The 26,070-nt window shown below is 43.8% G+C and overlaps 1 protein-coding gene across 4 annotated transcripts in view; it reads left to right on the forward strand.

The window, feature by feature from the left end:
• The window catches only part of LOC138304348 (zinc finger protein 84-like), a 156,508-nt gene that overhangs the window by 83,077 nt on the left and 47,361 nt on the right, over nucleotides 1–26,070 (forward strand). For 2 of the 4 annotated variants that reach the window (XM_069244321.1, XM_069244322.1), the window contains exons 6-8: nucleotides 3,420–3,509; nucleotides 11,545–11,625; nucleotides 16,533–16,625. In XM_069244321.1, coding sequence (XP_069100422.1) covers nucleotides 3,420–3,509; nucleotides 11,545–11,625; nucleotides 16,533–16,625 — 264 coding nt within the window. The remainder of the gene's footprint in view (nucleotides 1–3,419; nucleotides 3,510–11,544; nucleotides 11,626–16,532; nucleotides 16,626–26,070) is intronic. The other 2 variants (XM_069244323.1, XM_069244324.1) reach the window with 1 other exon arrangement.

A 26,070-nucleotide genomic window follows, 5' to 3' on the forward strand; every position in this document is an offset into this window, starting at 1 on the left:
AGCCTTAGCCCATCCAAATACACAAAGGATACAGGCTTTCCAAAATCTCATACCACAAATGCTGCCAAATCAACAATACGCTGTAAGATTTATCATGAAACAATTGGGAATAATGGCATCCTGCATAGCAATAGTACTGCATGCAAGACTAAACATGAGAACACTACAACAGTCCCTCTTGCAGCAATGGTCTCAAGCGCAGGGTCAATTGCAAGATCTAGGGTTGTTAGACAGCCAAACGCACAGGTCCCTTCAATGGTCGAATTTCAGCAATTTAGTGAAGGGGCAGTCATTTCAAGACCCTGTGCCTCAGACCATAGTAACAACAGATGCATCAGTGAGAGGTTGGGGACCTCATCTCAACAACCTTACCATTCACGGGGAATGGGATTCAAAACAGCGAAATTATCACATAAACCATTTAGAATTATTAGCTGTGTTCCTTGCCCTAAAAGCATTTCACCCACTTTTCAAACACAAGACTGTTTTGATAAAAAACAGACAATATGACGACCATGTATTACCTAAGGAAACAAGCAGGACACATTAATCTCAACTGTCCTTTCTAGCCCAAACAATATGGAAATGGGCAATTCACAATCACATTCATCTACTAGCAGAATACATTCCAGGAATACACAATCAGCTAGTGGATCTCCTAAGCAGAACACACCAACAGATTCACGAATCGGAGATTCACTTTCAGGTACTTCAACAGTACATCAAAAGTGGGGAACACCAGAAATATACCTATTTGCAACAAGCGAAAATGCAAAATACCAAAACTTTGCATCCAGACACCCACATCCTCTATCCACGGGCAATGCTCTATGCATCAGCTGGTCAGGGATATTTGCTTACATTTTCCCCCCTCTCCCACTACTTCCCTTTCTGGTCACCAAACTACCTTAGACCTCTCTCACCATGATACTCATAGCCCACATGTGGGCACAACAACATTGGTACACAACACTCCTAGACCCGTCAGTAGTACCTCACTTCAAAATTCGAAACAGACCGGATTTGTAAACACAAAACAAAGGACAAATCAGACATCCAAATCCCAGTGCTCTCAACTTAGCGATTTGGCTCCTGAAGTCACAGAACTTGGATACCTACAACTTCCATTAGAATGCATGGAAGTTCTCAAACAAGCATGGAAGCCTACAACTAGGCAATGCTATGCTAACAAAAGGGAAAACAATGTTTATTACTGTCAATCTAAAAATACTGACCCAGTTACAGCATCAATACAAGATATTGTATGCTATTTACTTCATTTACAGAAGTCAAATTTCGCTTTCTCATCTATTAAAATCCATCTTACTGCAAAATCAGCATACTTGCAAACTATTCAACATACCTCTCTCTTTAGAGTGCCAGTTATAAGAGCCTTCATGGAAGGACTAAAACTTATTATTCCACCTAGAACACCACCTGTTCCTACGTGGAATCTCAATATTGTACTCACCAGACTAATTGGCCCACCTTTTGAACCCATGCATTCCTTGTGAGATTCAATTCCTAACCTGGAAAGTTGCTTTCCTAGTGGCCATTACTTCATTGTGAAGAGTTAGTGAAATACAAGCATTCACTCTTGAAGAAACTTTTTTCCAAGAACATAAACATAAAGTTGTACTTAGAACTAATCCAACATTTCTGCCAAAAGTTGTATCAACTTTTCACATAAACCAAACAGTGCAATTGCCGTCTTCTTCCCACAGCCAAGTTCAGTTGAAGAAAGATCCCTTCACACTCTTGACCTTAAAAGAGCTCTAGTATAATATGTGGACAGAACAAAAGAATTCAGAAAAACAAAACAGCTTTTCGTTGCCTATCAACAACCACACAAAGGGAATCCTCTCTCTAAACAAGGATTGACAAGATGGATTGTTAAACGTATACAAACATGGAACATTAAGGCAAAAAGACAACATTTAATCACACCTAAAGCGCATTCCACTAGGAGAAAATGGTGCATCTATGTCATTTTTAGGAAACATACCAATGGCAGACATATGTAAAGCTGCCACATGGTCCACACCACATACATTTACAAAGCATTACTGTGTAGATGTATTTTCAAAACCACAAAGCCAGTGTTGGTCCAGCTGCCTTAAGAACATTATTTCAAACAACTCCAACTCCTACAGGCTAGCCACCGCATTTTTGGGGGAAAGTAACTGCTTTGTAGTCTATGCATAGCATGTGTATCTGCAGCTACACATGCCATCGAACAGAAAAGTCACTTACCCAGTGTACATCTTTTGTGGCATGTAATGCTGCAGATTCACATGCACCCTCCCCAGAAGCCTGTAGTCGTTGTAGTTTGTCTCTTTTGTACATATGTATATACATTTACATTTTCATGGACATCTATTCTTACTATTTCTATACAACAGTTATATTATTACACTCTATCACTCCTTCCTACACCTTTTTGCGGGAAAACAGTCTAACAACGGAGTCGATGCCCATGCGCAATATGACCGAAGGGAGGAGTCACTCGATCCCGTGACTCCGAAAAGACTTCTTTGAAGAAAAACAATTTGTAACACTCCAAGCCCATTTTCCATAAATACATATAGATACATATATTTGCTGTGTATGTTGCAGTGGAGAATCAGTTGTACATGTTTTCATTTCATGCTGATCTTCCTTTACGAATCTTGCAAAGTGAAATAATAAATGTCTTCTTTAGACTAAGTGCATGAGTGTTTCAGCTTGGTCATTAGTATACAAAGCACATGTACATTGTGATTCAGTCAGTACTGTGGCTGTCTGTACACCGCTGACGATTTTGAGCCTCATGGGGTCTTGGATGATATTGACAGATGCAGATGCAGTCATACACCCAACCCAGACCCCACTCCTTCAGCTTCCCACGGACTGGCCTAGTTGCCAACTGGTCAGTTTGACCTAGCACTGCAGCACAAATAATGTACTAAGAGATTCACTCTGTGCAAAATGTATATGCTTACTAAAATAAATACTAAGCTGCACAGCATTAAGCAAAATCAGATTTCCAATTCCATCCAATAAAATTGGCGCTTCCCATTGTTATTTGTGCAGGTGAGTCAAGAGGCCTTTTGCAGAGGGCTAATAGTAGCTTGCACACCAAAGGATACATTCCAGGTGCTTCTGGTTGTTCTTTTCATCCTCATGAGGTTAATCAAATTAACCATGTAATCACTTTAGGTAAAATCTTTATCCAGTGCATATAAGAATTTTGAGACAAAATAGAATTATTATAATTTAATTTTACAGAAAAACATACAATTTAAAGATATTATTTTCAACGTCATTATTTTGTGATACAGTTTGTTAGTTGGTAGTTGAATTACTTAATATTTATGGTCTGAGCTATTGCTTAATGTTTTAACTTGTAACAATGCGTTACTCTTTTCTTGAAAATCTAGATGATTTCACAGCCAATGCTACATTTCTGCCAAGACTTGGTAGTGACGAAGAGGTGCATATAAAGGAAGAGGACACTGGAAGATTTATAAGTAAGTAAAAACTCTGAATATTACTTACAACACTTCTAGTTAAGATTGTTAGCCCTCTGCTGTTTTCATCAAATGTACAGAAGATATATTCATGTTTAACACGATACAAAGATTGACAGAGGATATTGTTTCATCACATCTCTGAACCAGGGAAGCACCCGTATGGCTGTGCAAACTATGGGCCCACCATTCCTTTTAAACCAGATTTAAAATGGGGTGCAAACACTGTATAGCCCCATCCTCATCTTTTGTCATAATCTTGTAATGTTCCTCGAGGTAGTAAGTGGTGCTCACGGTTCCGAACCCATTCTGAAACAGGTGAGTGGAGAATCTGATCCTAAAACTCCCCTGTCCAGGAGGAAAATAGATGCAGTTTACATCACTGGTGTAGGGAAAGGAGCACAGTGATGTGGCTTTTGTTACATATGTACGCTGTCTACATTTGTCCAAATGATAAACATTGAAGGACAATGCAAACTTGTCTCTTGCTCTACGTCCCCTCTTCTGAGGATGATTGGAGTGTTGGATAAACGCAGAGTTTGATGATTCTTTGGAGTTACAGAATTATCAGTTGCATTCAGCTATTTTTATTAATTGTTTAAAAGATTGATGGACAAACTAAACACATGAAACAACACTATTGAAATAGTACTAATGCACCATAATAGTATATGAACTGCAATAGAAATGATTATGTAGTACTACTACTATTATCAGATAATGCCATTAAACTTAGTGAAACAATTGAGCAATATTGCGAGTGTGAGAAGAGTGGGAAAAGCTTTTATGTAGCAGGTAATTTTTGATAGAAAAGAGAATGTATTTGATAGTAGGAAAGGAAATATAATTTAAAAAGAAACTAACAAAGGCAGTATTCTGTCTGTATCATTCCAGCCATAAATCTGTAATTAGAACAGACTGAACAGGACAGTAGCATTCTTTTACATAAAAAAAAAATAACTGGGGGCTAATGACTGCAGCTGTTGCAAGGACATTTGCAATATCTTTCTGGAGAATTGTTGTTGTGAACATGGCAGACTGTCAGTTTATTCAAACAAATTGTATGAAGAGATATGATGACTCTTCTCAAAAATTGAAGGGCCTCATGGCTGTGAATAGCAAATGGCCTTGGGCAGAAACATTGAATCATGGCTGTAAGAACTCCAGTATATCAGGTTGTGACAGGAGTGTCTAATAAGATACAGATAAGGAGTATAACTATGGCATTTAATTATATGCTTTCCTGCCATAAATGTGATGTGGCGAGGAAATATCAAAAGTCCTTGACTAGGTCCAACTTGTATCTCATGCCCCATACATTGGTGAAGTACCACACCACCAATGGTGTCCATTCAAAGCAGGATGCATCACTGCACCTAGTTCTTTAGAGAGTCACTTACCCGGATGCTAAGCAGCAATACAATGTCAAAGATGGAGATCAAAAGATAGTTAAGAGAACACAGGCTTTGTCATTCACATGTTTGTAGTTTTAGTTCCCTGGCAGTCTGAGACATGAAGTGTTTGTGAGATATTTCATTGGCTTTTTGATAGGTAAAGATGAAACTATAACTCTTGTTTCCAATTCTGCATAGAATTGTGTGAATAACATCATATCATTATTAATGTATTCTTATTAGGGTCGAGCCTGCGTCGCATGCAAGACGCTTTAGAAGTTAGAAAAGGGCTCGGAGCCCTGTCAATGTCACGTCAGTGTCTTTCATTTGTTTGTGGGCTTGCCTTTCAAAATCTGCTTGCTTTTATTAGTGGAAGGCACGCATATGTCATGCCTTTTCCGGTGGTTAGCCCTCCTCGAGCGCAGCGACCAAGTACTGAAAACATGCGAGGCTCGCTGTTTCCCATCAGGTTTGTGGACTACTTTTTATCTTTTTTTCGCAGCGCGATCTCGCTTGGCAGAAGTGGAGCGCTTTGCATAACATCGACCCCGTTACATAGTTAATTGCACTTTTGCCATAGGTTTCACTCCGAGTGAACTGTAGCAGCGCGATTGCGCTGTTTTTTTCCATTTAATGTGGCAAGAAAAATCCAGTTGGGAGTTTACAACTTCTAATAGCTCTAACTCGGAGAAATGCAAGACCCTATTGCATTGCAAATGCTTGTTTTTTAGATGTAAGTATTTGTTGCTTTTAGTTAACATTTTCATATACCTTCCTTTGTATCTTTACCATTCCTTTGTTGTATTATCCCGTTTCTGCATGTTTTTCTTTTTGTATTTGCAACACAGACTCTTAACAGCTACAATTTATTGGTAAATATTGTCAGATTTACCATTGGGTCTAATTCCAAGTTCTGGTTGATTGAGTGTTTTCTTTGAAAGTAATTGTGGTATATGCTACGGTATGTGAATGTGATTGAAGTTATTTTATTTCCCTTTTTACCTTGGTGTGACATGTCAACTTGACTTTGATGGCTATGATTCTATGTTCTCTTGAGCTGAATCTTTTTCAATATTTTGTCAGGTATTATCTTCCTTTTGATTGAATAACAGCAGTGTCTCACCCTCTCACAATATCCTTGTCTTTCCTTATTCCAGTGTGGGTGCAACTGCTGCGGCTGTATCGTAACCCATCTATAGATTTGCCTTCTCTCTGTCTCTTGTGAATGCACTTAATGCTTCTTGAAAACTCTTTTCTTCTGCAACTGAAACCATTCTGGTTTGAGATGTCGGTTTTAGCTTTCAACACCAACATTTTGGAGGTATTTTCGTCTTCAGTAGAGGTCATTGTTTTCTCCCTTTGGTGGAACAGGAATTTTCTACTCCTTACCTGCCTTCTGATTGTGATTGTTTGCTGAAGTTGTGTCAGTTTTCTTATGCATACCCTTAATGGTGTCTTTATTTCAACCATAAAAAAACATTTCTCTGCTGAGGTTTTGGACACGAAAGAACCTCACTTGCTCTTGCGATTCATATATTTTTCCTATGATAGGTTTCTATCTTGAGGAATTATTCTTATGTTTTTTTGTTTTTAAATTCAAACAAAATATCTTTTGTAGGTATTTCCAGACTATTTAATGTGATATTTTGACATCGGTATACTAGAACTTTTCCCCATAAAATCTATTTGGTGCCTGCAGGACCATCCGAATTCTTCTTGGAGAAACCCATGTCTGGCATGGCTGGTTGCTTAACAGGTGTCATCCATGAAGAGTTGTTGTGAAATATGGTGCAGTGAGCCAGCTCTTTTTATATATGTTTGGATTAAATAAAATAGTATTGTGTGCAGCCTTGAGATTTGCAATCAAAAGGTGGGCCTGAATGATGGTAAGCACTCATGTGACCCTATGGCCAATATTTACACAAAGTATTCTCCATAATTTATTAGACCAAGATATTGAGGAGATCCCACAAAAGCAGTTGGCCTCAAGCCATGCATTCTCAAACCTGAACCACCTATGGTCAAGGCTTGTTTAAAATCTAGATATTTCCTGTCCACCCTGTCTCGGTTTCCTGCTCTTGATTGTCATTCTCATTGCCAGTATTCATTCTGATCAGTGATACATCTGAATTTGACTGTTGACCCATAGCTCACTGTCTTGTTGATAGATGTAACAGCATAAAAAATAATCTGGAGAGGACAGCTACTGATTACGTAATTTTAGGCTAATGCTCAGTGTAAGGAAATGCCTCCTTGGCATGGTTGCCCCCTGACTTTTTGCCTTTGCTGATGCTATGTTTACAATTGAAAGTGTGCTGAGGCCTGCTAACCAGGCCCCAGCACCAGTGTTCTTTCCCTAACCTGTACTTTTGTATCCACAATTGGCAGACCCTGGCATCCAGATAAGTCCCTTGTAACTGGTACTTCTAGTACCAAGGGCCCTGATGCCAAGGAAGGTCTCTAAGGGCTGCAGCATGTCTTATGCCACCCTGGAGACCTCTCACTCAGCACAGACACACTGCTTGCCAGCTTGTGTGTGCTAGTGAGGACAAAACGAGTAAGTCGACATGGCACTCCCCTCAGGGTGCCATGCCAGCCTCTCACTGCCTATGCAGTATAGGTAAGACACCCCTCTAGCAGGCCTTACAGCCCTAAGGCAGGGTGCACTATACCATAGGTGAGGGTACCAGTGCATGAGCATGGTACCCCTACAGTGTCTAAACAAAACCTTAGACATTGTAAGTGCAGGGTAGCCATAAGAGTATATGGTCTGGGAGTCTGTCAAACACGAACTCCACAGCACCATAATGGCTACACTGAAAACTGGGAAGTTTGGTATCAAACTTCTCAGCACAATAAATGCACACTGATGCCAGTGTACATTTTATTGTAAAATACACCACAGAGGGCACCTTAGAGGTGCCCCCTGAAACTTAACCGACTATCTGTGTAGGCTGACTAGTTTTAGCAGCCTGCCACAAACCGAGACATGTTGCTGGCCCCATGGGGAGAGTGCCTTTGTCACTCTGAGGCCAGTAACAAAGCCTGCACTGGGTGGAGATGCTAACACCTCTCCCAGGCAGGAATTGTCACACCTGGCGGTGAGCCTCAAAGGCTCACCTCCTTTGTGCCAACCCAGCAGGACACTCCAGCTAGTGGAGTTGCCCGCCCCCTCCGGCCAGGCCCCACTTTTGGCGGCAAGGCCGGAGAAAATAATGAGAATAACAAGGAGGAGTCACTGGCCAGTCAGGACAGCCCCTAAGGTGTCCTGAGCTGAGGTGACTCTAACTTTTAGAAATCCTCCATCTTGCAGATGGAGGATTCCCCCAATAGGGTTAGGATTGTGACCCCCTCCCCTTGGGAGGAGGCACAAAGAGGGTGTACCCACCCTCAGGGCTAGTAGCCATTGGCTACTAACCCCCCAGACCTAAACACGCCCTTAAATTTAGTATTTAAGGGCTACCCTGAACCCTAGAAAATTAGATTCCTGCAACTACAAGAAGAAGGACTGCCTAGCTGAAAACCCCTGCAGAGGAAGACCAGAAGACGACAACTGCCTTGGCTCCAGAAACTCACCGGCCTGTCTCCTGCCTTCCAAAGATCCTGCTCCAGCGACGCCTTCCAAAGGGACCAGCGACCTCGACATCCTCTGAGGACTGCCCCTGCTTCGAAAAGACAAGAAACTCCCGAGGACAGCGGACCTGCTCCAAGAAAAGCTGCAACTTTGTTTCCAGCAGCTTTAAAGAACCCTGCAAGCTCCCCGCAAGAAGCGTGAGACTTGCAACACTGCACCCGGCGACCCCGACTCGGCTGGTGGCGATCCAACACCTCAGGAGGGACCCCAGGACTACTCTGATACTGTGAGTACCAAAACCTGTCCCCCCTGAGCCCCCACAGCGCCGCCTGCAGAGGGAATCCCGAGGCTTCCCCTGACCGCGACTCTTTGAACCTAAAGTCCCGACGCCTGGGAGAGACCCTGCACCCGCAGCCCCCAGGACCTGAAGGACCGGACTTTCACTGGAGAAGTGACCCCCAGGAGTCCCTCTCCCTTGCCCAAGTGGAGGTTTCCCCGAGGAATCCCCCCCTTGCCTGCCTGCAGCGCTGAAGAGATCCCGAGATCTCTCATAGACTAACATTGCGAACCCGACGCTTGTTTCTACACTGCACCCGGCCGCCCCCGCGCCGCTGAGGGTGAAATTTCTGTGTGGACCTGTGTCCCCCCCGGTGCCCTACAAAACCCCCCTGGTCTGCCCTCCGAAGACGCGGGTACTTACCTGCAAGCAGACCGGAACCGGGGCACCCCCTTCTCTCCATTCTAGCCTATGTGTTTTGGGCACCACTTTGAACTCTGCACCTGACCGGCCCTGAGCTGCTGGTGTGGTGACTTTGGGGTTGCTCTGAACCCCCAACGGTGGGCTACCTTGGACCAAGAACTGAACCCTGTAAGTGTCCTACTTACCTGGTAAAACTAACAAAAACTTACCTCCCCCAGGAACTGTGAAAATTGCACTAAGTGTCCACTTTTAAAACAGCTATTTGTCAATAACTTGAAAAGTATACATGCAATTTTGATGATTTGAAGTTCCTAAAGTACTTACCTGCAATACCTTTCGAATGAGATATTCCATGTAGAATTTGAACCGTGGTTCTTAAAATAAACTAAGAAAAGATATTTTTCTATATAAAAACCTATTGGCTGGATTTGTCTCTGAGTGTGTGTACCTCATTTATTGTCTTGTGTATGTGCAACAAATGCTTAACACTACTCCTTGGATAAGCCTACTGCTCGACCACACTACCACAAAATAGAGCATTAGTATTATCTATTTTTACCACTATTTTACCTCTAAGGGGAACCCTTGGACTCTGTGCATGCTATTCCTTACTTTGAAATAGCACATACAGAGCCAACTTCCTACACTCAGCATCATAGTGAGCCCTACTGCCTCTGCCTATGGTCTACACACACAATTATTTTTCCCAGACCCAATAAACTGCTTTTAGAAAAATACACATTATGTGAATCAACAAAAGTTTCAAGTTGCAAAACGATTATTAATGGTAAGTAACTCACCTCTTTTGTTTTTAAAAAAGTCTGATTTCAGGAACAGCAAATGGGGAAATGTTTGTGATGAAATTGCAGAAGAGGAATAGTTGAGATGGAGTAGAAGAGGGAGCTCCTACCCAAGAAAGAAAAGCAAAGGTGTGAAAGGGGTGATGTGGGGGCAGAGAAAGAACTGATGAAGTTCTCAGTAAGGGCAATGAAAAACATTCTGTATGCAACAAATTTCTGATAACAATGATGAACCGATGGTACTCTGAAAAACATTGGACGATGATGATGTAGATCGAATGACTGAAGGAAGTTCATGCAGTGACTGCATTTCTCTTACAGCAACTAAAGCTGGATGAAGCAGAGAGCTGGTGGGTTGAAAGTTGTCAAAATGTGTTATGGTAGAGCTGCTGCAATTTAGTGAGTAGCAGAATGATATAAATTGTTGGTTCAGTGTATGAAGATGTATTTACAGGCTAGAATGCAGCTTAGCCTATGGTCCCCAGTACCTGCTTACAAGAGCGCAGATTAAGGAAATGGGATACAGACAAATACATTGGCCATTGTATAATCCCCTGGTGCCATTATTGGGAAGGTGGACACATGTAATTGGAATTAAAGTTCCTTTTCTGAAGGCCAGAAACATCGAGATCACTTATGATTCAGGTTTCAACATCACTCCACAAATTAATGTTGTAGTGAAGGGAACTAATTCCCAACTCCCCTCATGGAAGTTCATTCCTCTTCTTCAAACAGATAACCATATCAAACTGACACAGGTGCTGGTCATGACCTGTTTGGATCTGTAACTAAAATACAGTAGCCTCCAACAAAACCTCAACACCAGACTGCACAGAGTATCAAATCAGGCAGCCATTATGTGATTACATTTAGGGAAGTTTGATCATATTAAGTGGGCATAGAACACTCTCATCTGGTTCCTATTTGCATTCAGGGTCAAATTCAAAGCACTATGCATTGTGCACATTGGGGAAAGTGTCCAATAACATTAATTGAAGAGACTAAGGAGTAGTGGAAGAAGCTTGGGACATCAGACATTTGGAACAGTCTCCATCCTCAACTCTAGCTTTCTGTGTGTATTTTGTGTTTCTATAGAAGTGCTCTTGATTGACATAAGTGATAGGAACACTTTAAAAGGACTAAACAAATATATTCCTTAGAGGTGAAGTGAATTGTCAAAGAGCCACAGGCAACAATATTCTTCTAAAAGAGTGCACTGTATCTCAGTAGCAAAAGTGAAGACCAGTCAGTTGCTGAGGAACTCAGGTGCGGCAGTTACCTGTGAGAGTGATGATTGGGTGACTCAAAAGGCCAGATTACTAGGTGATAGTTATGGGGTGTGCTGTGCTAATAGGCATTTTGCAATAGAACTGCATTCGTCTGTTAAACCTCAAGATGTTGATATGCATGTCTTTTGAAGGAAAATCCAGAAATCGAGAAAGGCTTACATATTACAAACGACAAGAGATCTGAAACAGAATTCAATAAGATTATGTTCACATTAATATGATAATTTTTCTCTCTGACTTTTTGTATTATGATTTTCTTCCAAATATACCACACCCAGTTGCAGATTCAAATTTGTCACCCCGACTTGGGAATTCAGATGAAGTTAGCTTGACAGAAACAACTCTTCAAAGATCTGGAGGTAACTGGAAAAAAGATACTATGTATATTTGTTTTGTATTATCTCATGGATACCACTGTCACTCAGAAAAAGTTCTGAGCCCTACCCTAACTAGTATTGTAGCACAGACAGGGACCCTTAAGCCTTTCTTTGCTTCCTGTAACCCACCCCTTTGGCCCCTACCCTTTCACTTTGTGGATTTATTTTGTCTCTGTTCTTCCTCTGCTGCATACCTCTTTTCCCAGCTCAGACACAGTGTGCCATTACTTTGTTCACCGCACCCCTAAGAAGGTTCCTTTCTCAGTGTTGCATTGCACCACCTCCACCTGCAGTCTCTGATCGTCTTTCTGCTCCTCCCCTCACTACATACCTTACCTGTACCTTAGGCACTGCATAGTCTCTCCAGCATCCAAGTGTGAAGTCAGGCTGGCAGCCCACTATTGATGATGGAAAAATGAAAGTTAGAGGGAGGGGGATGAACTACTGGAAGATCTTAGGTTAACCATGACATGGCTTAGAAAGCTGACTTTATCATAGTGGTTCATTTATCTTTGATCTCCCTTATAATTTCATGAGCCACATGTGACATACATTGCAGCTACTTGTTTACATGACTTGCTACATGCAAACAGTTGCCTTCTTCTCACCCAAGCCCAGCTAATATTAGAATACACAGAGCAGGGTGAGATAACTATTTCTCTGAACTGCTCTCAAATGTAAGCAAATTAACAGTTATAAAGAAGCAAAATGATGATATAGAAATTTAATGAGAAGCTGGCAATGTAGAAAAGAAGGCTAGTGCTCAAAGAGCAGAAACTACACGTTTTTAAAAAGTAAGCAAAAAAAAGTATGTGAGCTGTGAAAAAAAACAGAACGATCCAATGTTATATTTTTGAATTTTGTAATAGTTTTTAAGTTCACAGTCTTTTTGAATTTTAGGGTAAGAAATAAAAATATCAGTATAACGTACAATATCAAATACATTTGTGTTAATGTAAAACCTGCTAAAACCATAAGTAACAAAATAATTCACTAGAATCACACATACAAATGTCATGGATGATTGTGTAATAGAAAGAAGTAGGTCACTTACTTGGCACAGAGCCAAGTTCACACCTGGCATCTGAATGAGAAAGCTCCAGCATTCTAGGCTTTGACTTGACTTTCCAACTCCCATTGTTCCATGTAATATTTTGGGCTAAATAAACCGTCATCATCTGAAAAACATAGGGACTCATTATGTGCCTGGTGGTCCATGGACTGACAGTGCCGCTGTGGCGGTCTCAGCACCACTGGACCGGTGGTGCAGAACGCCATATTACAACCACAGCGGTTTGGTCACTGCCAAACCACTGCATCCCCGCCCATCCCACCGCTTTACCGCAGCCCGCCGTGCTTGACATTTCCACCTGCAGCGCAGTGGGAGTCAGATAACTGCTGAGGTTATTCCAACTCAGGACATTGCCACAAAATGCTGGCAGTAATATATCCCTATGACAGGAACTTGGATTCCTGTCACTGGGATAACCCCCTAAACACCTCCCACACACACACACACACACACATGCACCTACACACACACAATCACACAGACACCCCCCACTCACACACACACACATTCACCCCCAAAGACATGCTTACATACCCATACACAGCAGACACGCATACACTCACCATCCTCCCACCCCCTCTCTTCAACTACATACATACATACACTTGCACGCACTCACTCACACCCTCCTTACCCCTTACACATTCACCCATGCACACACCCCCTGCCCCCGTCCACATGCATACACACACTCATCACCATTGCCACATTTACACACAGGCATGCACGCACAGACACTCCCAGTCCACCCCCACCCCCCCCCCCCACATTCATGACACGCATACACACACTTGCAAACACTCATTCACACACCTCCCCTTGCGGACGACACTTACCTCATCCAACGAGGTGTTCCTCCATGAGGGTACGGGACCCGGCGCTCCCACCCCAGCACCGCCACACCACCAGAAGACCGCCACACAGAATTACTGGTTGCAGTTCTGTGGGCGGTCTTTTTCTGGCGTGGCGGTGCCGGCAGTGGAACCGCCTAAGAGCCGCAGACCGCAGTGATGAATGCCACCGGATATATGACCACCGGCGGTCTTCCGGCAGCTGTGGCAGTCTTGGCAAAAGACCGCTGCAGTCATAATGAGGGCCTTTGTAATGTGAGGGATCTTTATAAAGTGAGACTGAAGACTCTGCACAGCTTTAAAAGCAATGATGGTCATCTTAATGCACACATCTAATGCCACAAGAGACCAGTGCTGTGCATAGTGAAACTAACCTCCCAGTGTCTGGCATGCAGTGTTCTGCACACGTTTGAGCCTCCTCATCATTTATAAAGTGAGCTTTATATGGTTAGAAATCCCGTAGCCACTTAGCATCAATAAAGCGGCAGGAACAAATAGGTATGAGGACTCAAAGCTCAGAGTGCCTTTAGATTTAGAAAAAAACACCCTGCTTGTGGCAACCTCTAGGGCACACCTGTTCGGGATGTAGCCATAGGGATCACTAAAGTTGTACATCTGGTTGGGGTGTGTGCATCCAGTTATTTAGCTGCAGTTGACAACTCTTTGGGCCCAATGTTGTGTCACTCGGATCTCCCAACCTGCAATTTGATATATTTGAAAAAATGTCAATGTGTTATCCTACTCCCTGCTGCTTTCCCAGCCAAGGCAGTGTAACTAGGGCACAATTTAGTCCTTGAAATGAGGTATGTGTCTGGGAGTCAACAGCGATATGCTGGCATGTAGATCTTGCCTCTAAATTATGTTGCACCACGCAGACATATACATTTACCCTGAGTGGTGACAGCACACAAACCTAAAAGAAGGGATAGTAAAGGGGGAGCAGTGATTGCATGAAGCAGGAGAATGTAGTTTATGTTTTATTTTTATCGTGTGTGTGCGAAAATAACTTTTTATACATATTCACCTCCATTTTTGATTAACTCTATTATTGGTTATAGACTCTGCACACACTGGCACTCTGCTTTCCAGTGCCCTATGTATGTGCTCTGACCCTTAATATATATAGAAATTGGCTAATCCCTGATTGGCATATTTAACTTCTGTATAAGGCCATCGTGTATGATATAGAAACTACTCCCAAGCATGGAGAGTTAAATGCCATCTGTGGGCTGCAGCACTTATTGTGCCATCAGGGAAACACAGGGAACCATGGCTTCAGGCATACTAGTATATCATGACTGCTGCATTTTAAACCTCCATTCTGGCATATCAAAATTACCCTTTTTGACACTTTCATTTATTACATGCACACCATTTGGAGCTTATTTTTTACTTAGTTGTTGTCAATCACTAGTATAATAATAAAATCACTTTGTGAGGTACGTTTAAATAGTGGTGCTCTGATTGCTAGATATAGTGGCAGCACTTTATAAAAACGAATTGACATATTTGTTCTATCAGATGTCTCAGAAAGGAAGGATGGAAGGCTGAGACTGCTTTGTCTGGATTCAGGTGAAGTCCCGATCACTGCTTTTATCAGTGCCAGGTGTTCAAGGATCCTCCCTCAGCCCCACATTGTTCAACGTCTACATGGCCCCCCTCGCTAAACTGGCCCGCCAGCATCACCTCAGCATCATCTCCTACGCCGACGACACCCAGCTCGTCCTCTCCCTGACCAAAGACCCACTCACCGCCAAAACAAACCTCCACGAGGGACTAAAATCCATCGCCGAATGGATGAACAACAGTCGCCTGAAACTCAACTCCACGGAAGTCCTCATCCTCGGGCGCTCTCCCTCGGCCTGGAACGACTCATGGTGGCCCGCCGACCTCGGACCCCCACCCACCCCTGCCAGCCACGCAAGAAACCTCGGCTTCATCCTGGACTCTGCCCTCACCATGTCCAAACAGGTCAGCACCGTCTCCTCCTCCTGTTTCAACACCCTTCGCATGCTCCGCAGAATCTTCAAGTGGACTCCAACAGAAACCAGAAAGATGGTGACCCAAGCCCTCGTCAGCAGCAGACTTGACTACGGCAACGCACTCTACACAGGCATCCCAACCAAAGATATCAAACGACTCCAGCGTATCCAAAATGCTTCCGCCCGACTGATCCTCGACTTACCCCGCCGATGTCACATCTCCCCTCACCTGAGGGATCTCCACTGGCTCCCGGTGGAGAAGAGGATCACCTTTAAACTCCTCACCCACGCTCACAAGGCACTTCACAACACCGGACCTTCCTACCTCAACTCCAGACTAAACTTCTACGCTCCCACACGTCAACTTCGATCCGCCAACCTCGCCCTCGCCGTCGTCCCCCGAATCCAACGCAAGACCTGCGGCGGCAGATCCTTCTCCTTCCTCGCCGCCAAGACCTGGAACTCTCTCCCCACATCTCTACGCCAGACCCAGGACCTCCTCGCCTTCAGGAGACTCCTCAAAACCTGGCTCTTCGACCGCTAACTGCAGCGCACCCCCCCCCAGCGCCTCGAAACCCTAACGGGTACATAGCGCGCTTTATAAATATCGTGATTGATTGATTGATTGATTCAACACAGTGAGCCTATCGGTGTCAGAAGCTGTATAGTCGTATGATCAAACACTACTCCAAGTTCCCATACTACAACAGATTTCAAGGAGGTAGATGAGTTGCTTGGTATCTTAACACAATTAAATTTGCGGAGCTGTGCTACGCAAATCCATACATGTATTAATTTATTCATTCACTTGGTGGGAGGCATTGTGGATCCATTTGTTCAGAGTCTTTAGACATATAAGACTACCACCTACATATAAGGTGTTTTATAAAGAGTAGCTGGATACCAGCTTTGGGTTATTACAGTGTGACTGCTGTTTATTAGTATTAACATGATAAGGTTAACACAAAGCCTTGCTTTTTCTAGAAATTGTTTCAGTGCTCATAAAGAAAGAGGATGAGACTAGTTCAATAGACCTTTCGGGCAGTGAAAGAATGGAAGACATTGGTTCTGAAACGGGTGAGTTCACAGATCATACTTGTTTAAATTAAAATATTAGTTTGTCTAAGCAATTCAGCACATCACAAATTAGGACGGAATTGAGCCAGATGTAGATCATTATGTTTACTTCACTAGCTGTTTCCAACAAATCTTTCATTGGGTAATGTATAGATCACTTGCCGTAGTAACTCCTTGTCTTTCCAGTGAGTTCAGCAAGCCACACCACACATTTGACATTCTCTTTAGCTGGAGGAGTGCCAGCCGCGTTTTTAAAAGCGAACCTTTCATATCCTATGAGGCATGGCACATATATTGTGCATAAGTTCAGTCCCCCTAAAATGTTCATTTTCATGCCATCTAACCTTATGTTATCCAATTCCTCCCTTCTTTAGGTACATTCTTGAATGTTTTTGACCAGGCTCATATTGGAGCCCTTCAGTGTACAGAGACTTCTTCATTTGTTTTAATCGGTCCAGCTTTACAATCTACAAATGAATCAAACTTTTTGGCTGTTGTTGCGTATGCTATCTTTGTTTGGTTATCAGTTATGTTCTGAGACGTGTTGAAAATTGGTTTACGGGTGCAAGTGTCGAAGGCCCGGCTAGGACCCCAGGTCCAAAGATGGTTTCTGGTGAAAGGCAGGACACCTTAGGCACACCAGATATTTCACCACAGGCTGGCAGGCCAAATGCCTTATTTAGTACAAACCCACGTGAATTAATTCTAGTACCAAATTCCAGAGAGTGACTCCCTCTGGGTGTTTATAGTAGTGCAAACCCAAAAATATGTTTTTCCAAGAGTATTAATGGACCCAAATCATTTTTAACCGCTCCTCTTGCTTTTTGCCATTCACACATTTCTCATCCTGTCATTGCATATATTAAGTGTGCCACCGTTACCAGTTTCAGATGTTCATTATCGGGATTTTTAAAGGTACTTAATTGTCTTTGAGGTTTCTGCCTTTTCCCACTTCTTTGACTGGGAGATTTCTGAACTGTTGAGATCAGATGTCCTCTTACCAATGTATGAAATATCCCCTGTGATTGTTTCAAGTCATTAGAAGTATGCCCCAATGCACCTTTTCTAGTCCTCTATACATTCTTCCTCTTTTCTGTTTCCTGCATACTTAATGTTGACAAAGCTGATCACTGAAACATTTATTAATATTTGAGATTACGGATGCTGTTGTTTTCAACCGAACCCTTTGTTTGGCTTTGAGCAAGGAATAAGGCATTCCTTGCTCTCCATAAGAGAGTTATTCATATATTGTCAGCTAACCCATGTGACTATACGTGCTTGTTATACGTTTTCTCACTTTCCATGTTTTTAGAAGTCTCTTCTGTTTTTACCCTTGGAGATTTTGGTTCTCTGGTAAAGGAATCATCTCTAGATTTATAATCTTGGAATCATTCCCTGGAGTCTGACTGGACCTCAGAATCACTAAAATGTTCATATACCCCCGAAACAAGCACATTTTCTCTATCTTCTGATTTCAGATTTGAGTTTCTAGAAACAAACTTTATTATCCACAATATATGACTGTTGTGTTTAAGACTTTTTCCACTGTCATCAGAACTTACTGATGTTGCTGTTCAGTGAAACTCTTTTATTCCTCAAAAGCGGATTTTATATTTTAGGAAAAAAAAAACAGAATGTCATTATGGTACGACATAAGCCTATTCAGTTTCCTGTAGTCTGTCAATGTACTTGTCTGGAGTACTTAGCACTCTTAACATTTTATAAGGCCTCTTAAAACATTTTTATTGTGACCGACACTAGGAGGGGTAAATTGGTACAACATTGAAAGAGAAACAAACCATTGTTTTTATGGGTATATTAATGTACCCGCTCAGTGTTGGATAAAGTTCGATGGCTTTAATTCAGTAACATCACCTTAGCGTCTTTGAGTGATTTTGTTGAATTAGTGTTAGACATACTCTAAAAATATAGCACAAAGATTTGTAAATATTTTGTCATTCATATAATTAAAGTCACATATCTGGCTACATGACCTAATCATTTTAGACTCAGTTACTTTGTGGTTTAGATCGCTGAAAATCCTGAAAATGTACCACCAAGATTTTACATAGTTTCCTTGCCATTCATATAATTAAATTTGGGTATCTGGCACCATGACCTAATAATTTTAGACTCGGTTACTTTTGTGGTGTTTAATCTCCCTAATTTTCTCGATTAGATCCATCAAATGGTGTCTAGTGGTTCTGTTAACATTTGTTATATCTGTTATGTTCATTACAAGAGAATTCAGGTTTAGACCCAGACTAGAAGGGCTGTTCATCCTTGATAGTGGGAAAATTCCTGCATTGTTGTGGAAGGATTGGATAAATGGTTTGAGATAATATTGAATAGAAAATGGATGAAATGATAGTGTGCTGTGGTCCTTCATTACATGTATAGTACCGTGGACACTCTACTATAAATTACATAACGTTCTATACAAGATTTGAACTTCTTGGATAAATTGCTTGTTCATGCCAACAACTGATATTGTTTGCTTTAGAATCCCAAAGCAACTAAGCCAAAGATCTACAAAGTATATGCGGCAATGTGCTGTTTACCGTGCCGGACATTCTTATGATAGTGAGTCTGCATAATCCAAGTTGCATTACTTTTGTTGGGTAGTTAGTAAACAGATTTTATTCCCTCCCATTGTTGTTCTCCCTGTCAAAGCACTCATCAAAAGTCTAAGACTTATCACACAAGTGGTTGGGAGCTTTGCTCTAATGTCTGTTAAGGAAGAGGAGATTATCTTTACCTGCTCAAGGAAAATAATGATTTTATTAAATACAAGGAAAATTGATAATTCTCACTGCTCTCAACAGTAATGACATTACAAGGCATCTGTGAAATGATTGAAATAAGCTGAGAACAGCCAAAGAACATGATTATACTCCACCTGGATAGTTTTTATAAAAAGCTGTAGAGTTCCAGGAAAGCAAGACACAGGGCTTTTGGGAAAACAAAGACAAGTCAGGCTAGAGGGAGGGAGAGAGCATGGAAGTTAGAGAGTAACACCAACAAAATCCAAGCAGAGATTTTTAGCAAGACTTCATAGCAGCATTCTGTTGACACTGGCCTTGTATGGCAAAAAGTTGAAGGCAGCCACAGAGACAGACTGTAACTCCTGATGAGTATTAACTTCCTGTTAACGAAGGCACATAAGTGCGGTGGACAGTCAGAGTATCATGTAATACCTGCCTTCAAGTCTTTAATGAAATATGCACCTGTGCAGGCCAGGAAGATCGCAATATATGGCAAGACAAGGAGAAAGAAACTAACGCTTGATGGGCTTAATGAAGACTGTAACTATGGAGGCATCTGTTGTCAGGATTTTGACGAGACAGCAGCTCACAATTCAATTCACCTAATTTGAATATTTCTTTCTTTGCTTCAGCAATGACCCAATGGAGCCTATAAGCAATGCTAAGGTGTGCAACAAACAATTGAAAAAGATTTTCTGAAGGAAGCGATGAGCTGAAAGTCTGAGCTGGAACAAAGATGCTAGTCTCTCATATTCCTTGCGACAACCAGCCACACTTAATTTGGACAGTCTGAGGACAAGACAAAAGATATCCAGCTTCTACTCTCTCAAAGTGTTGAAGAACACCCCTGGCTAGAGTAAGATGGATCCTTAATAGAGAGAGCCTAGACACCAGAGACTCTTGTAATAGAAACCAGGCCTAATATCGTGGCCAGCTTGGCAAATAAATCTTTAAGCGAGAAATTGGAGCCTATAGGCCAGCAGCAAAAAGGAGATGGGGCCTATTTAACATGACACATTGAAGAGTATCCTTTGTGAGGATGGTGTGAGAAGCAAGCCCCCCACAACAATCTGTAGACAGAAAGGTCTGTGACAGTGGTAACCTTGCAAAGGCTGACTATAGGAAATAGCCAAGCATTAGACACTGACGGTGAAGGGATTCTAAATATTTTGCTACTAGAGAGACGGTGGACTCCGAAGCGATCCACACCTCATTCCGTGCACCAACCTTGCCAAATGGACCATGCTGCAGAATAAGCTCTGTGAAGGCGAGGTGCCCTGGATTTCATTTAAGAAAGAATTTTAATCCATTGTGTTGTTCTTGCTGCTGAGAGCTCCCAATATTGTATGTGCCTCTGTGCCTTGCCATAAAATAAACACCTTCTCAACTTGTCACAGAACATAAGTATGGGGAAATTCCAAAGTAGCACAAGATATTTGTCTAAAGGTGATGCTCAAGAGGGAAAAAATAATGCTGCTATACCTATGAATTATTCCAGAATATTGTAAAATAGGAACCAGTAGGTAACGAATTGTAACTGTCAGGTTCTTAACCCTTGATACGTAACATCACCAAATGGTAGTGTGCAGTGTTTGATAGAGGTATTAGGTCATGCATTGACTTTAAATATGTTTCATAATGGTGCACTTTGAAATTCCAATCAGCAAACTGCATAGACAAGGTAGAAAGACCCTGGATTCCTAAATGCAGATTCACCCCTGGTAGGAAAGTACTATCTTGCCTGGCATGTTAGCCCCATATTTCACTGTATATATGTTGTTTTAGTGTATGTGTCACTGGGACCCTGCCAGCCAGGGCCCCAGTGCTCATAAGTGTGCCCTGTATGTGTTCCCTGTGTGATGACTAACTGTCTCACTGAGGCTCTGCTAACCAGAACCTCAGTGGTTATGCTCTCTCTGCTTTCTAAATTGTCACTAACAGGCTAGTGACCAATTTCACCAATTCACATTGGAATACTGGAACACCCTTATAATTCCCTAGTATATGGTACTGAGGTACCCAGGGTATTGGGGTTCCAGGAGATCCCTATGGGCTGCAGCATTTCTTTTGCCACCCATAGGGAGCTCTGACAATTCTTACACAGGCCTGCCACTGCAGCCTGAGTGAAATAACGTCCACGTTATTTCACCGCCATTTACCACTGCAGTTAAGTAACTTTTATAAGTCACCTATATGTCTAACCTTCACCTGGTGATGGTTGGGTGCTAAGTTACTTAGTGTGTGGGCACCCTGGCACTAGCCAAGGTGCCCCCACACCGTTCAGGGCACATTCCCCGGACTTTGTGAGTGCGGGGACACCACTACACGCGTGCACTATACATAGGTCACTACCTATGTATAGCGTCACAATGGTAACTCCGAACATGGCCATGTAACATGTCTAAGATCATGGAATTGTCACCCCAATGTCATTCTGGCATTGGGGAGACAATTCCATGATCCCCTGAGTCTCTAGCACAGACCCGGGTACTGCCAAACTGCCTTTCCCGGGGTTTCACTGCAGCTGCTGCCAACCCCTCAGACAGGTTTCTGCCCTCCTGGGGTCCAGCCAGGCCTGGCCCAGGAAGGCAGAACAAAGGACTTCCTCAGAGAGAGGGTGTTACACCCTCTCCCTTTGGAAAAAGGTGTCAGGGCTGGGGAGGAGTAGCCTCCCCCAGCCTCTGGAAATGCTTTGATGGGCACAGATGGTGCCCATCTCTGCATAAGCCAGTCTACACCGGTTCAGGGATCCCCCAGCCCTGCTCTGGCGCTAAACTGGACAAACGAAAGGGGAGTGACCACTCCCCTGACCTGCACCTCCCCTGGGAGGTGCCCAGAGCTCCTCCAGTGTGCTCCAGACCTCTGCCACCTTGGAAGCAGAGGTGCTGCTGGCACACTGGACTGCTCTGAGTGGCCAGTGCCAGCAGGTGACGTCAGAGACTCCTTCTGAAAGGCTCTTACCTGTATTGCTAGCCTATCCTCTTTCCTAGGTAGCCAAACCTCCTTTTCTGGCTATTTAGGGTCTCTGCTTTGGGGAATTCTTTAGATAACGAATGCAAGGGCTCATCAGAGTTCCTCTGCATCTCTCTCTTCACCTTCTGCCTAAGGATCGACCGCTGACTGGTCAGGATGCCTGCAAAACCACAACAAAGTAGCAAAGACGACTACTGCAACCTTGTATCACTGATCCTGCCGCCTTCTCAACTGTTTTCCTGGTGGTGCATGCTCTGGGGGTAGCATGCCTCCTTCTTGCACCAGGAGCTCTGAAGAAATCTCCTGTGGGTCGAAGGAATCTTCCCCCTGCAACCGCAGGCAACAAAAGACTGCATCACCGGTCCTCTGGGTCCCCTCTCAGCACGACGAGCGTGGTCCCTGGAACTCAGCAACTCTGTCCAAGTGACTCCCACAGTCCAGTGACTCTTCAGTCCAAGTTTGGTGGAGGTAAGTCCTTGCCTCCCCATGCTAGACTGCATTGCTGGGTACCGCGTGATTTGCAGCTGCTCCGGCTCCTGTGCACTCTTCCAGGTTTTCCTTCGTGCACAGCCAAGCCCGGGTCCCCGACACTCTAACCTGCAGTGCACAACCTCCTGAGTTGTCCTCCGGCGTCGGGGGACTCCCTTTTGTGTTTTCGAGTGAGCTCCGGTTCACTCCTCTTCGTAGTGCCTGTTCCGGCACTTCTGCGGGTGCTGCCTGCTTCTGTGAGGGCTCCCTGACTTGCTGGGCGCCCCCTCTATCTCCTCATCCAAGTGGCGACATCCTGGTCCCTCCTGGGCCACAGCAGCATCCAAAAACCCTAACCGCGACCCTTACAGCTAGCAAGGCTTGTTTGCGGTCTTTCTGCGTGGGAACACCTCTGCAAGCTTCTTCACGACGTGGGACATCAATCCTCCAAAGGGGAAGTTTCTAGCCCTCTTCGTTCTTGCAGAATCCACAGCTTCTACCATCCGGTGGCAGCTTCTTTGCACCCTCAGCTGGCATTTCCTGGGCATCTGCCCAATCTCGACTTTGTCGCGACTCTTGGACTTGGTCCCCTTGTTCCACAGGTACTCTCGTCCGGAAATCCACTTTGGTTGCATTGCTGGTGTTGGTCTTCCTTGCAGAATTCCCCTATCACGACTTCTGTGCTCTCTGGGGAATATAGGTGCACTTTACACCTACTTTTCAGGGTCTTGGGGTGGGCTATTTTTCTAACCCTCACTGTTTTCTTACAATCCCAGGGACCCTCTACAAGCTCACATAGGTTTGGGGTCCATTCGTGGTTCGCATTCCACTTTTGGAGAATATGGTTTGTGTTGTCCCTATACCTATGTGCTCCTATTGCAATCTACTGTAACTTTACATGGTTTGCATTACTTACTTTTGCTATTACTGTATATTTTTGGTATTGTGTACATATATCTTGTGTATATTTGGCATCCTCATACTGAGGGTACTCACTGAGATACTTTTGGCATATTGTCATAAAAATAAAGTACCTTTATTTTTAGTATATCTGTGTATTGTGTTTTCTTATGATATTGTGCATATGACACCAGTGGTATAGTAGGAGCTTTGCATGTCTCCTAGTTCAGCCTAAGCTGCTCTGTTATAGCTACCTTCTATCAGCCTAGGCTGCTAGAAACACCTCTTCTACACTAATAAGGGATAACTGGACCTGGTACAGAGTGTAAGTACCCCTTGGTACCCACTACAAGCCAGGCCAGCCTTCTACACCTCTACAGTTTCATGAGCAATTGAAACAAACCAGTCTTACTCAGAAAACTCCCAGCAACTACCAGACAATGCCTTCTCCTACAAAACTTCCCAAAAGTCTCAAAACGAGAACAGCTTGGTCAAAATGTACATGCAGAGGGTGAGATTTGACTTTTGTTTACAAGATTTTAGTGGGAAAAGGAAGCAAGGAAATAGACCTAGTACCCAAGGAGTCATTATTGGATTTCTTCATAATGTCACTACAAGAGCTTTTTTGTAGCTCATCAGTAGGACTAATAAAAAGCTAACCTAATATATAGTTAGGTGATAGCGGTGAAGAATTTAATTTAAAGAAACTGTACCTGAAATCACTTATACCCTCAACCTATAGAAAGGACATCAGTGAATAGTTCAATAGCTTGCTATATTTTTTTTTCACTGAGCATGCCTTCATACACTAAGTAGTTGTAGAAACCATCTAGAGAACCTTCTTAAGTAAATCTATGCTCTAGTCATTAATATTTTTCATTTCCTTCTACCTGCACTTCTTTAGTTAAGTCTGAGAATTTCATACTTGCCCCATTGCCACTCAATTGGAATCATCATGGTTCACCTTGTTGCTGTTGACTAACAAGTCCACTTCTCAACCCATAGCGGGGCACTGAAGTGGTGATTCGGCTCAACCAATACATCCTGTCTTTTTGAGAACTTACGAAAGGCCCCACATAGTGCTCTCAACGTAAGAACTACCCTGAACTAACTGAAGAAACATCTTTTCTGATGGATACAACTACCTGTGGATTCCTCACCTGATGAATACTCCCATGGCGCCAGCATTTGACGGAAATCTTCTTACTAGTCTCTGCACGTCGACGAGGACGTCACTCTAGCCCACGCGACGCCGTCTGACGTCATACAGGCAATAAGAAGTCCTCGCCGACGTGCCGATGACAGTTCCCTTTTTTCCGTGCATTCGAAACGGTTATCTTCGAGGGAGTTACTGTTACCTTCGTGGTTACAGTGTATTGTCTGCTGCGTAGTCTTCTCTGCGGTAACAATGTCTCAGAGGAAGTCGGGTTTCAAGCCCTGTCGAGAGTGTGGGGGCAAGATGTCAGTTACAGATCCTCACTCCGACTGTCTATGGTGTTTGAGCTCCGACCACGACGTCTCGACTTGCGATTCATGTCAACACATGAATCCGAAGGCCCTCAAAGAGCGCGAGGCCAAGTTATTCATGGCAAAGTCAAAGAAGAAGGAGAAACATCATAAGAAGTCTTCTTCGCCAAGGTCTCACCGGCGTCATCGAGACTCCCGGCGCCGTAGAGACTCACGACGTCACTCCAGCAAGGAGTCTCATTCGAGGTCACCTTCGGCTCGGCGTCGGAGGACTTGGGAGGTCAGCCCCACGGTCACGCCGCATCCATCGACGCCGTTGCCCTCTCCGGCGTCACCGACTTCACCTGGTCAGGCGTCAGTGATTGAGGTGGTGCAGCCTCTTGTGTTTTCTCCGGCGTCGCAGACGTCGAGGCCGGCGTCGGGGTCGCCCTCGATCCAGGCACCCCAGTATCCGGCTTTTCCCACTCCTGGAGCCGATAGTACCGCGTTTCTTAATGCGATGTATACCATCTTTCAGCAGATGGCTCCAGGAGCTGCTCCGGCTGGTCCTTCGGGGCCCTTGGCCTTTTCGTTGGGTGATCCTGCGCCTCTTCGGCCGGCACCCTTTATGCCCTTTCTCCCTTTTGGGAATGTGGGCTCGGCGCCGGTGCCGGCGTCGGTGGCCGCTCCGGTGGCTTCGGATGTTTCGGCCCCGGAGGTTGCCCCTCCGTCGAAGTCAGGATTTTGCCCTGTGACTCCGGTTGGTCCATCGGCTCCAAGACCTCGTCCTCCGGCTCCTGCCTCGGCGCCGAAGCTGCCTGTGGCGCCGGACGCGGCGTCAGATGCTTCTGGAGATCGGCGCCGTTCTTCGACGTCGGCGGAGGCCATGTCGA

This window comes from Pleurodeles waltl, chromosome 7 (assembly GCF_031143425.1).
Source record: "Pleurodeles waltl isolate 20211129_DDA chromosome 7, aPleWal1.hap1.20221129, whole genome shotgun sequence".
NCBI lineage: Eukaryota > Metazoa > Chordata > Amphibia > Caudata > Salamandridae > Pleurodeles > Pleurodeles waltl.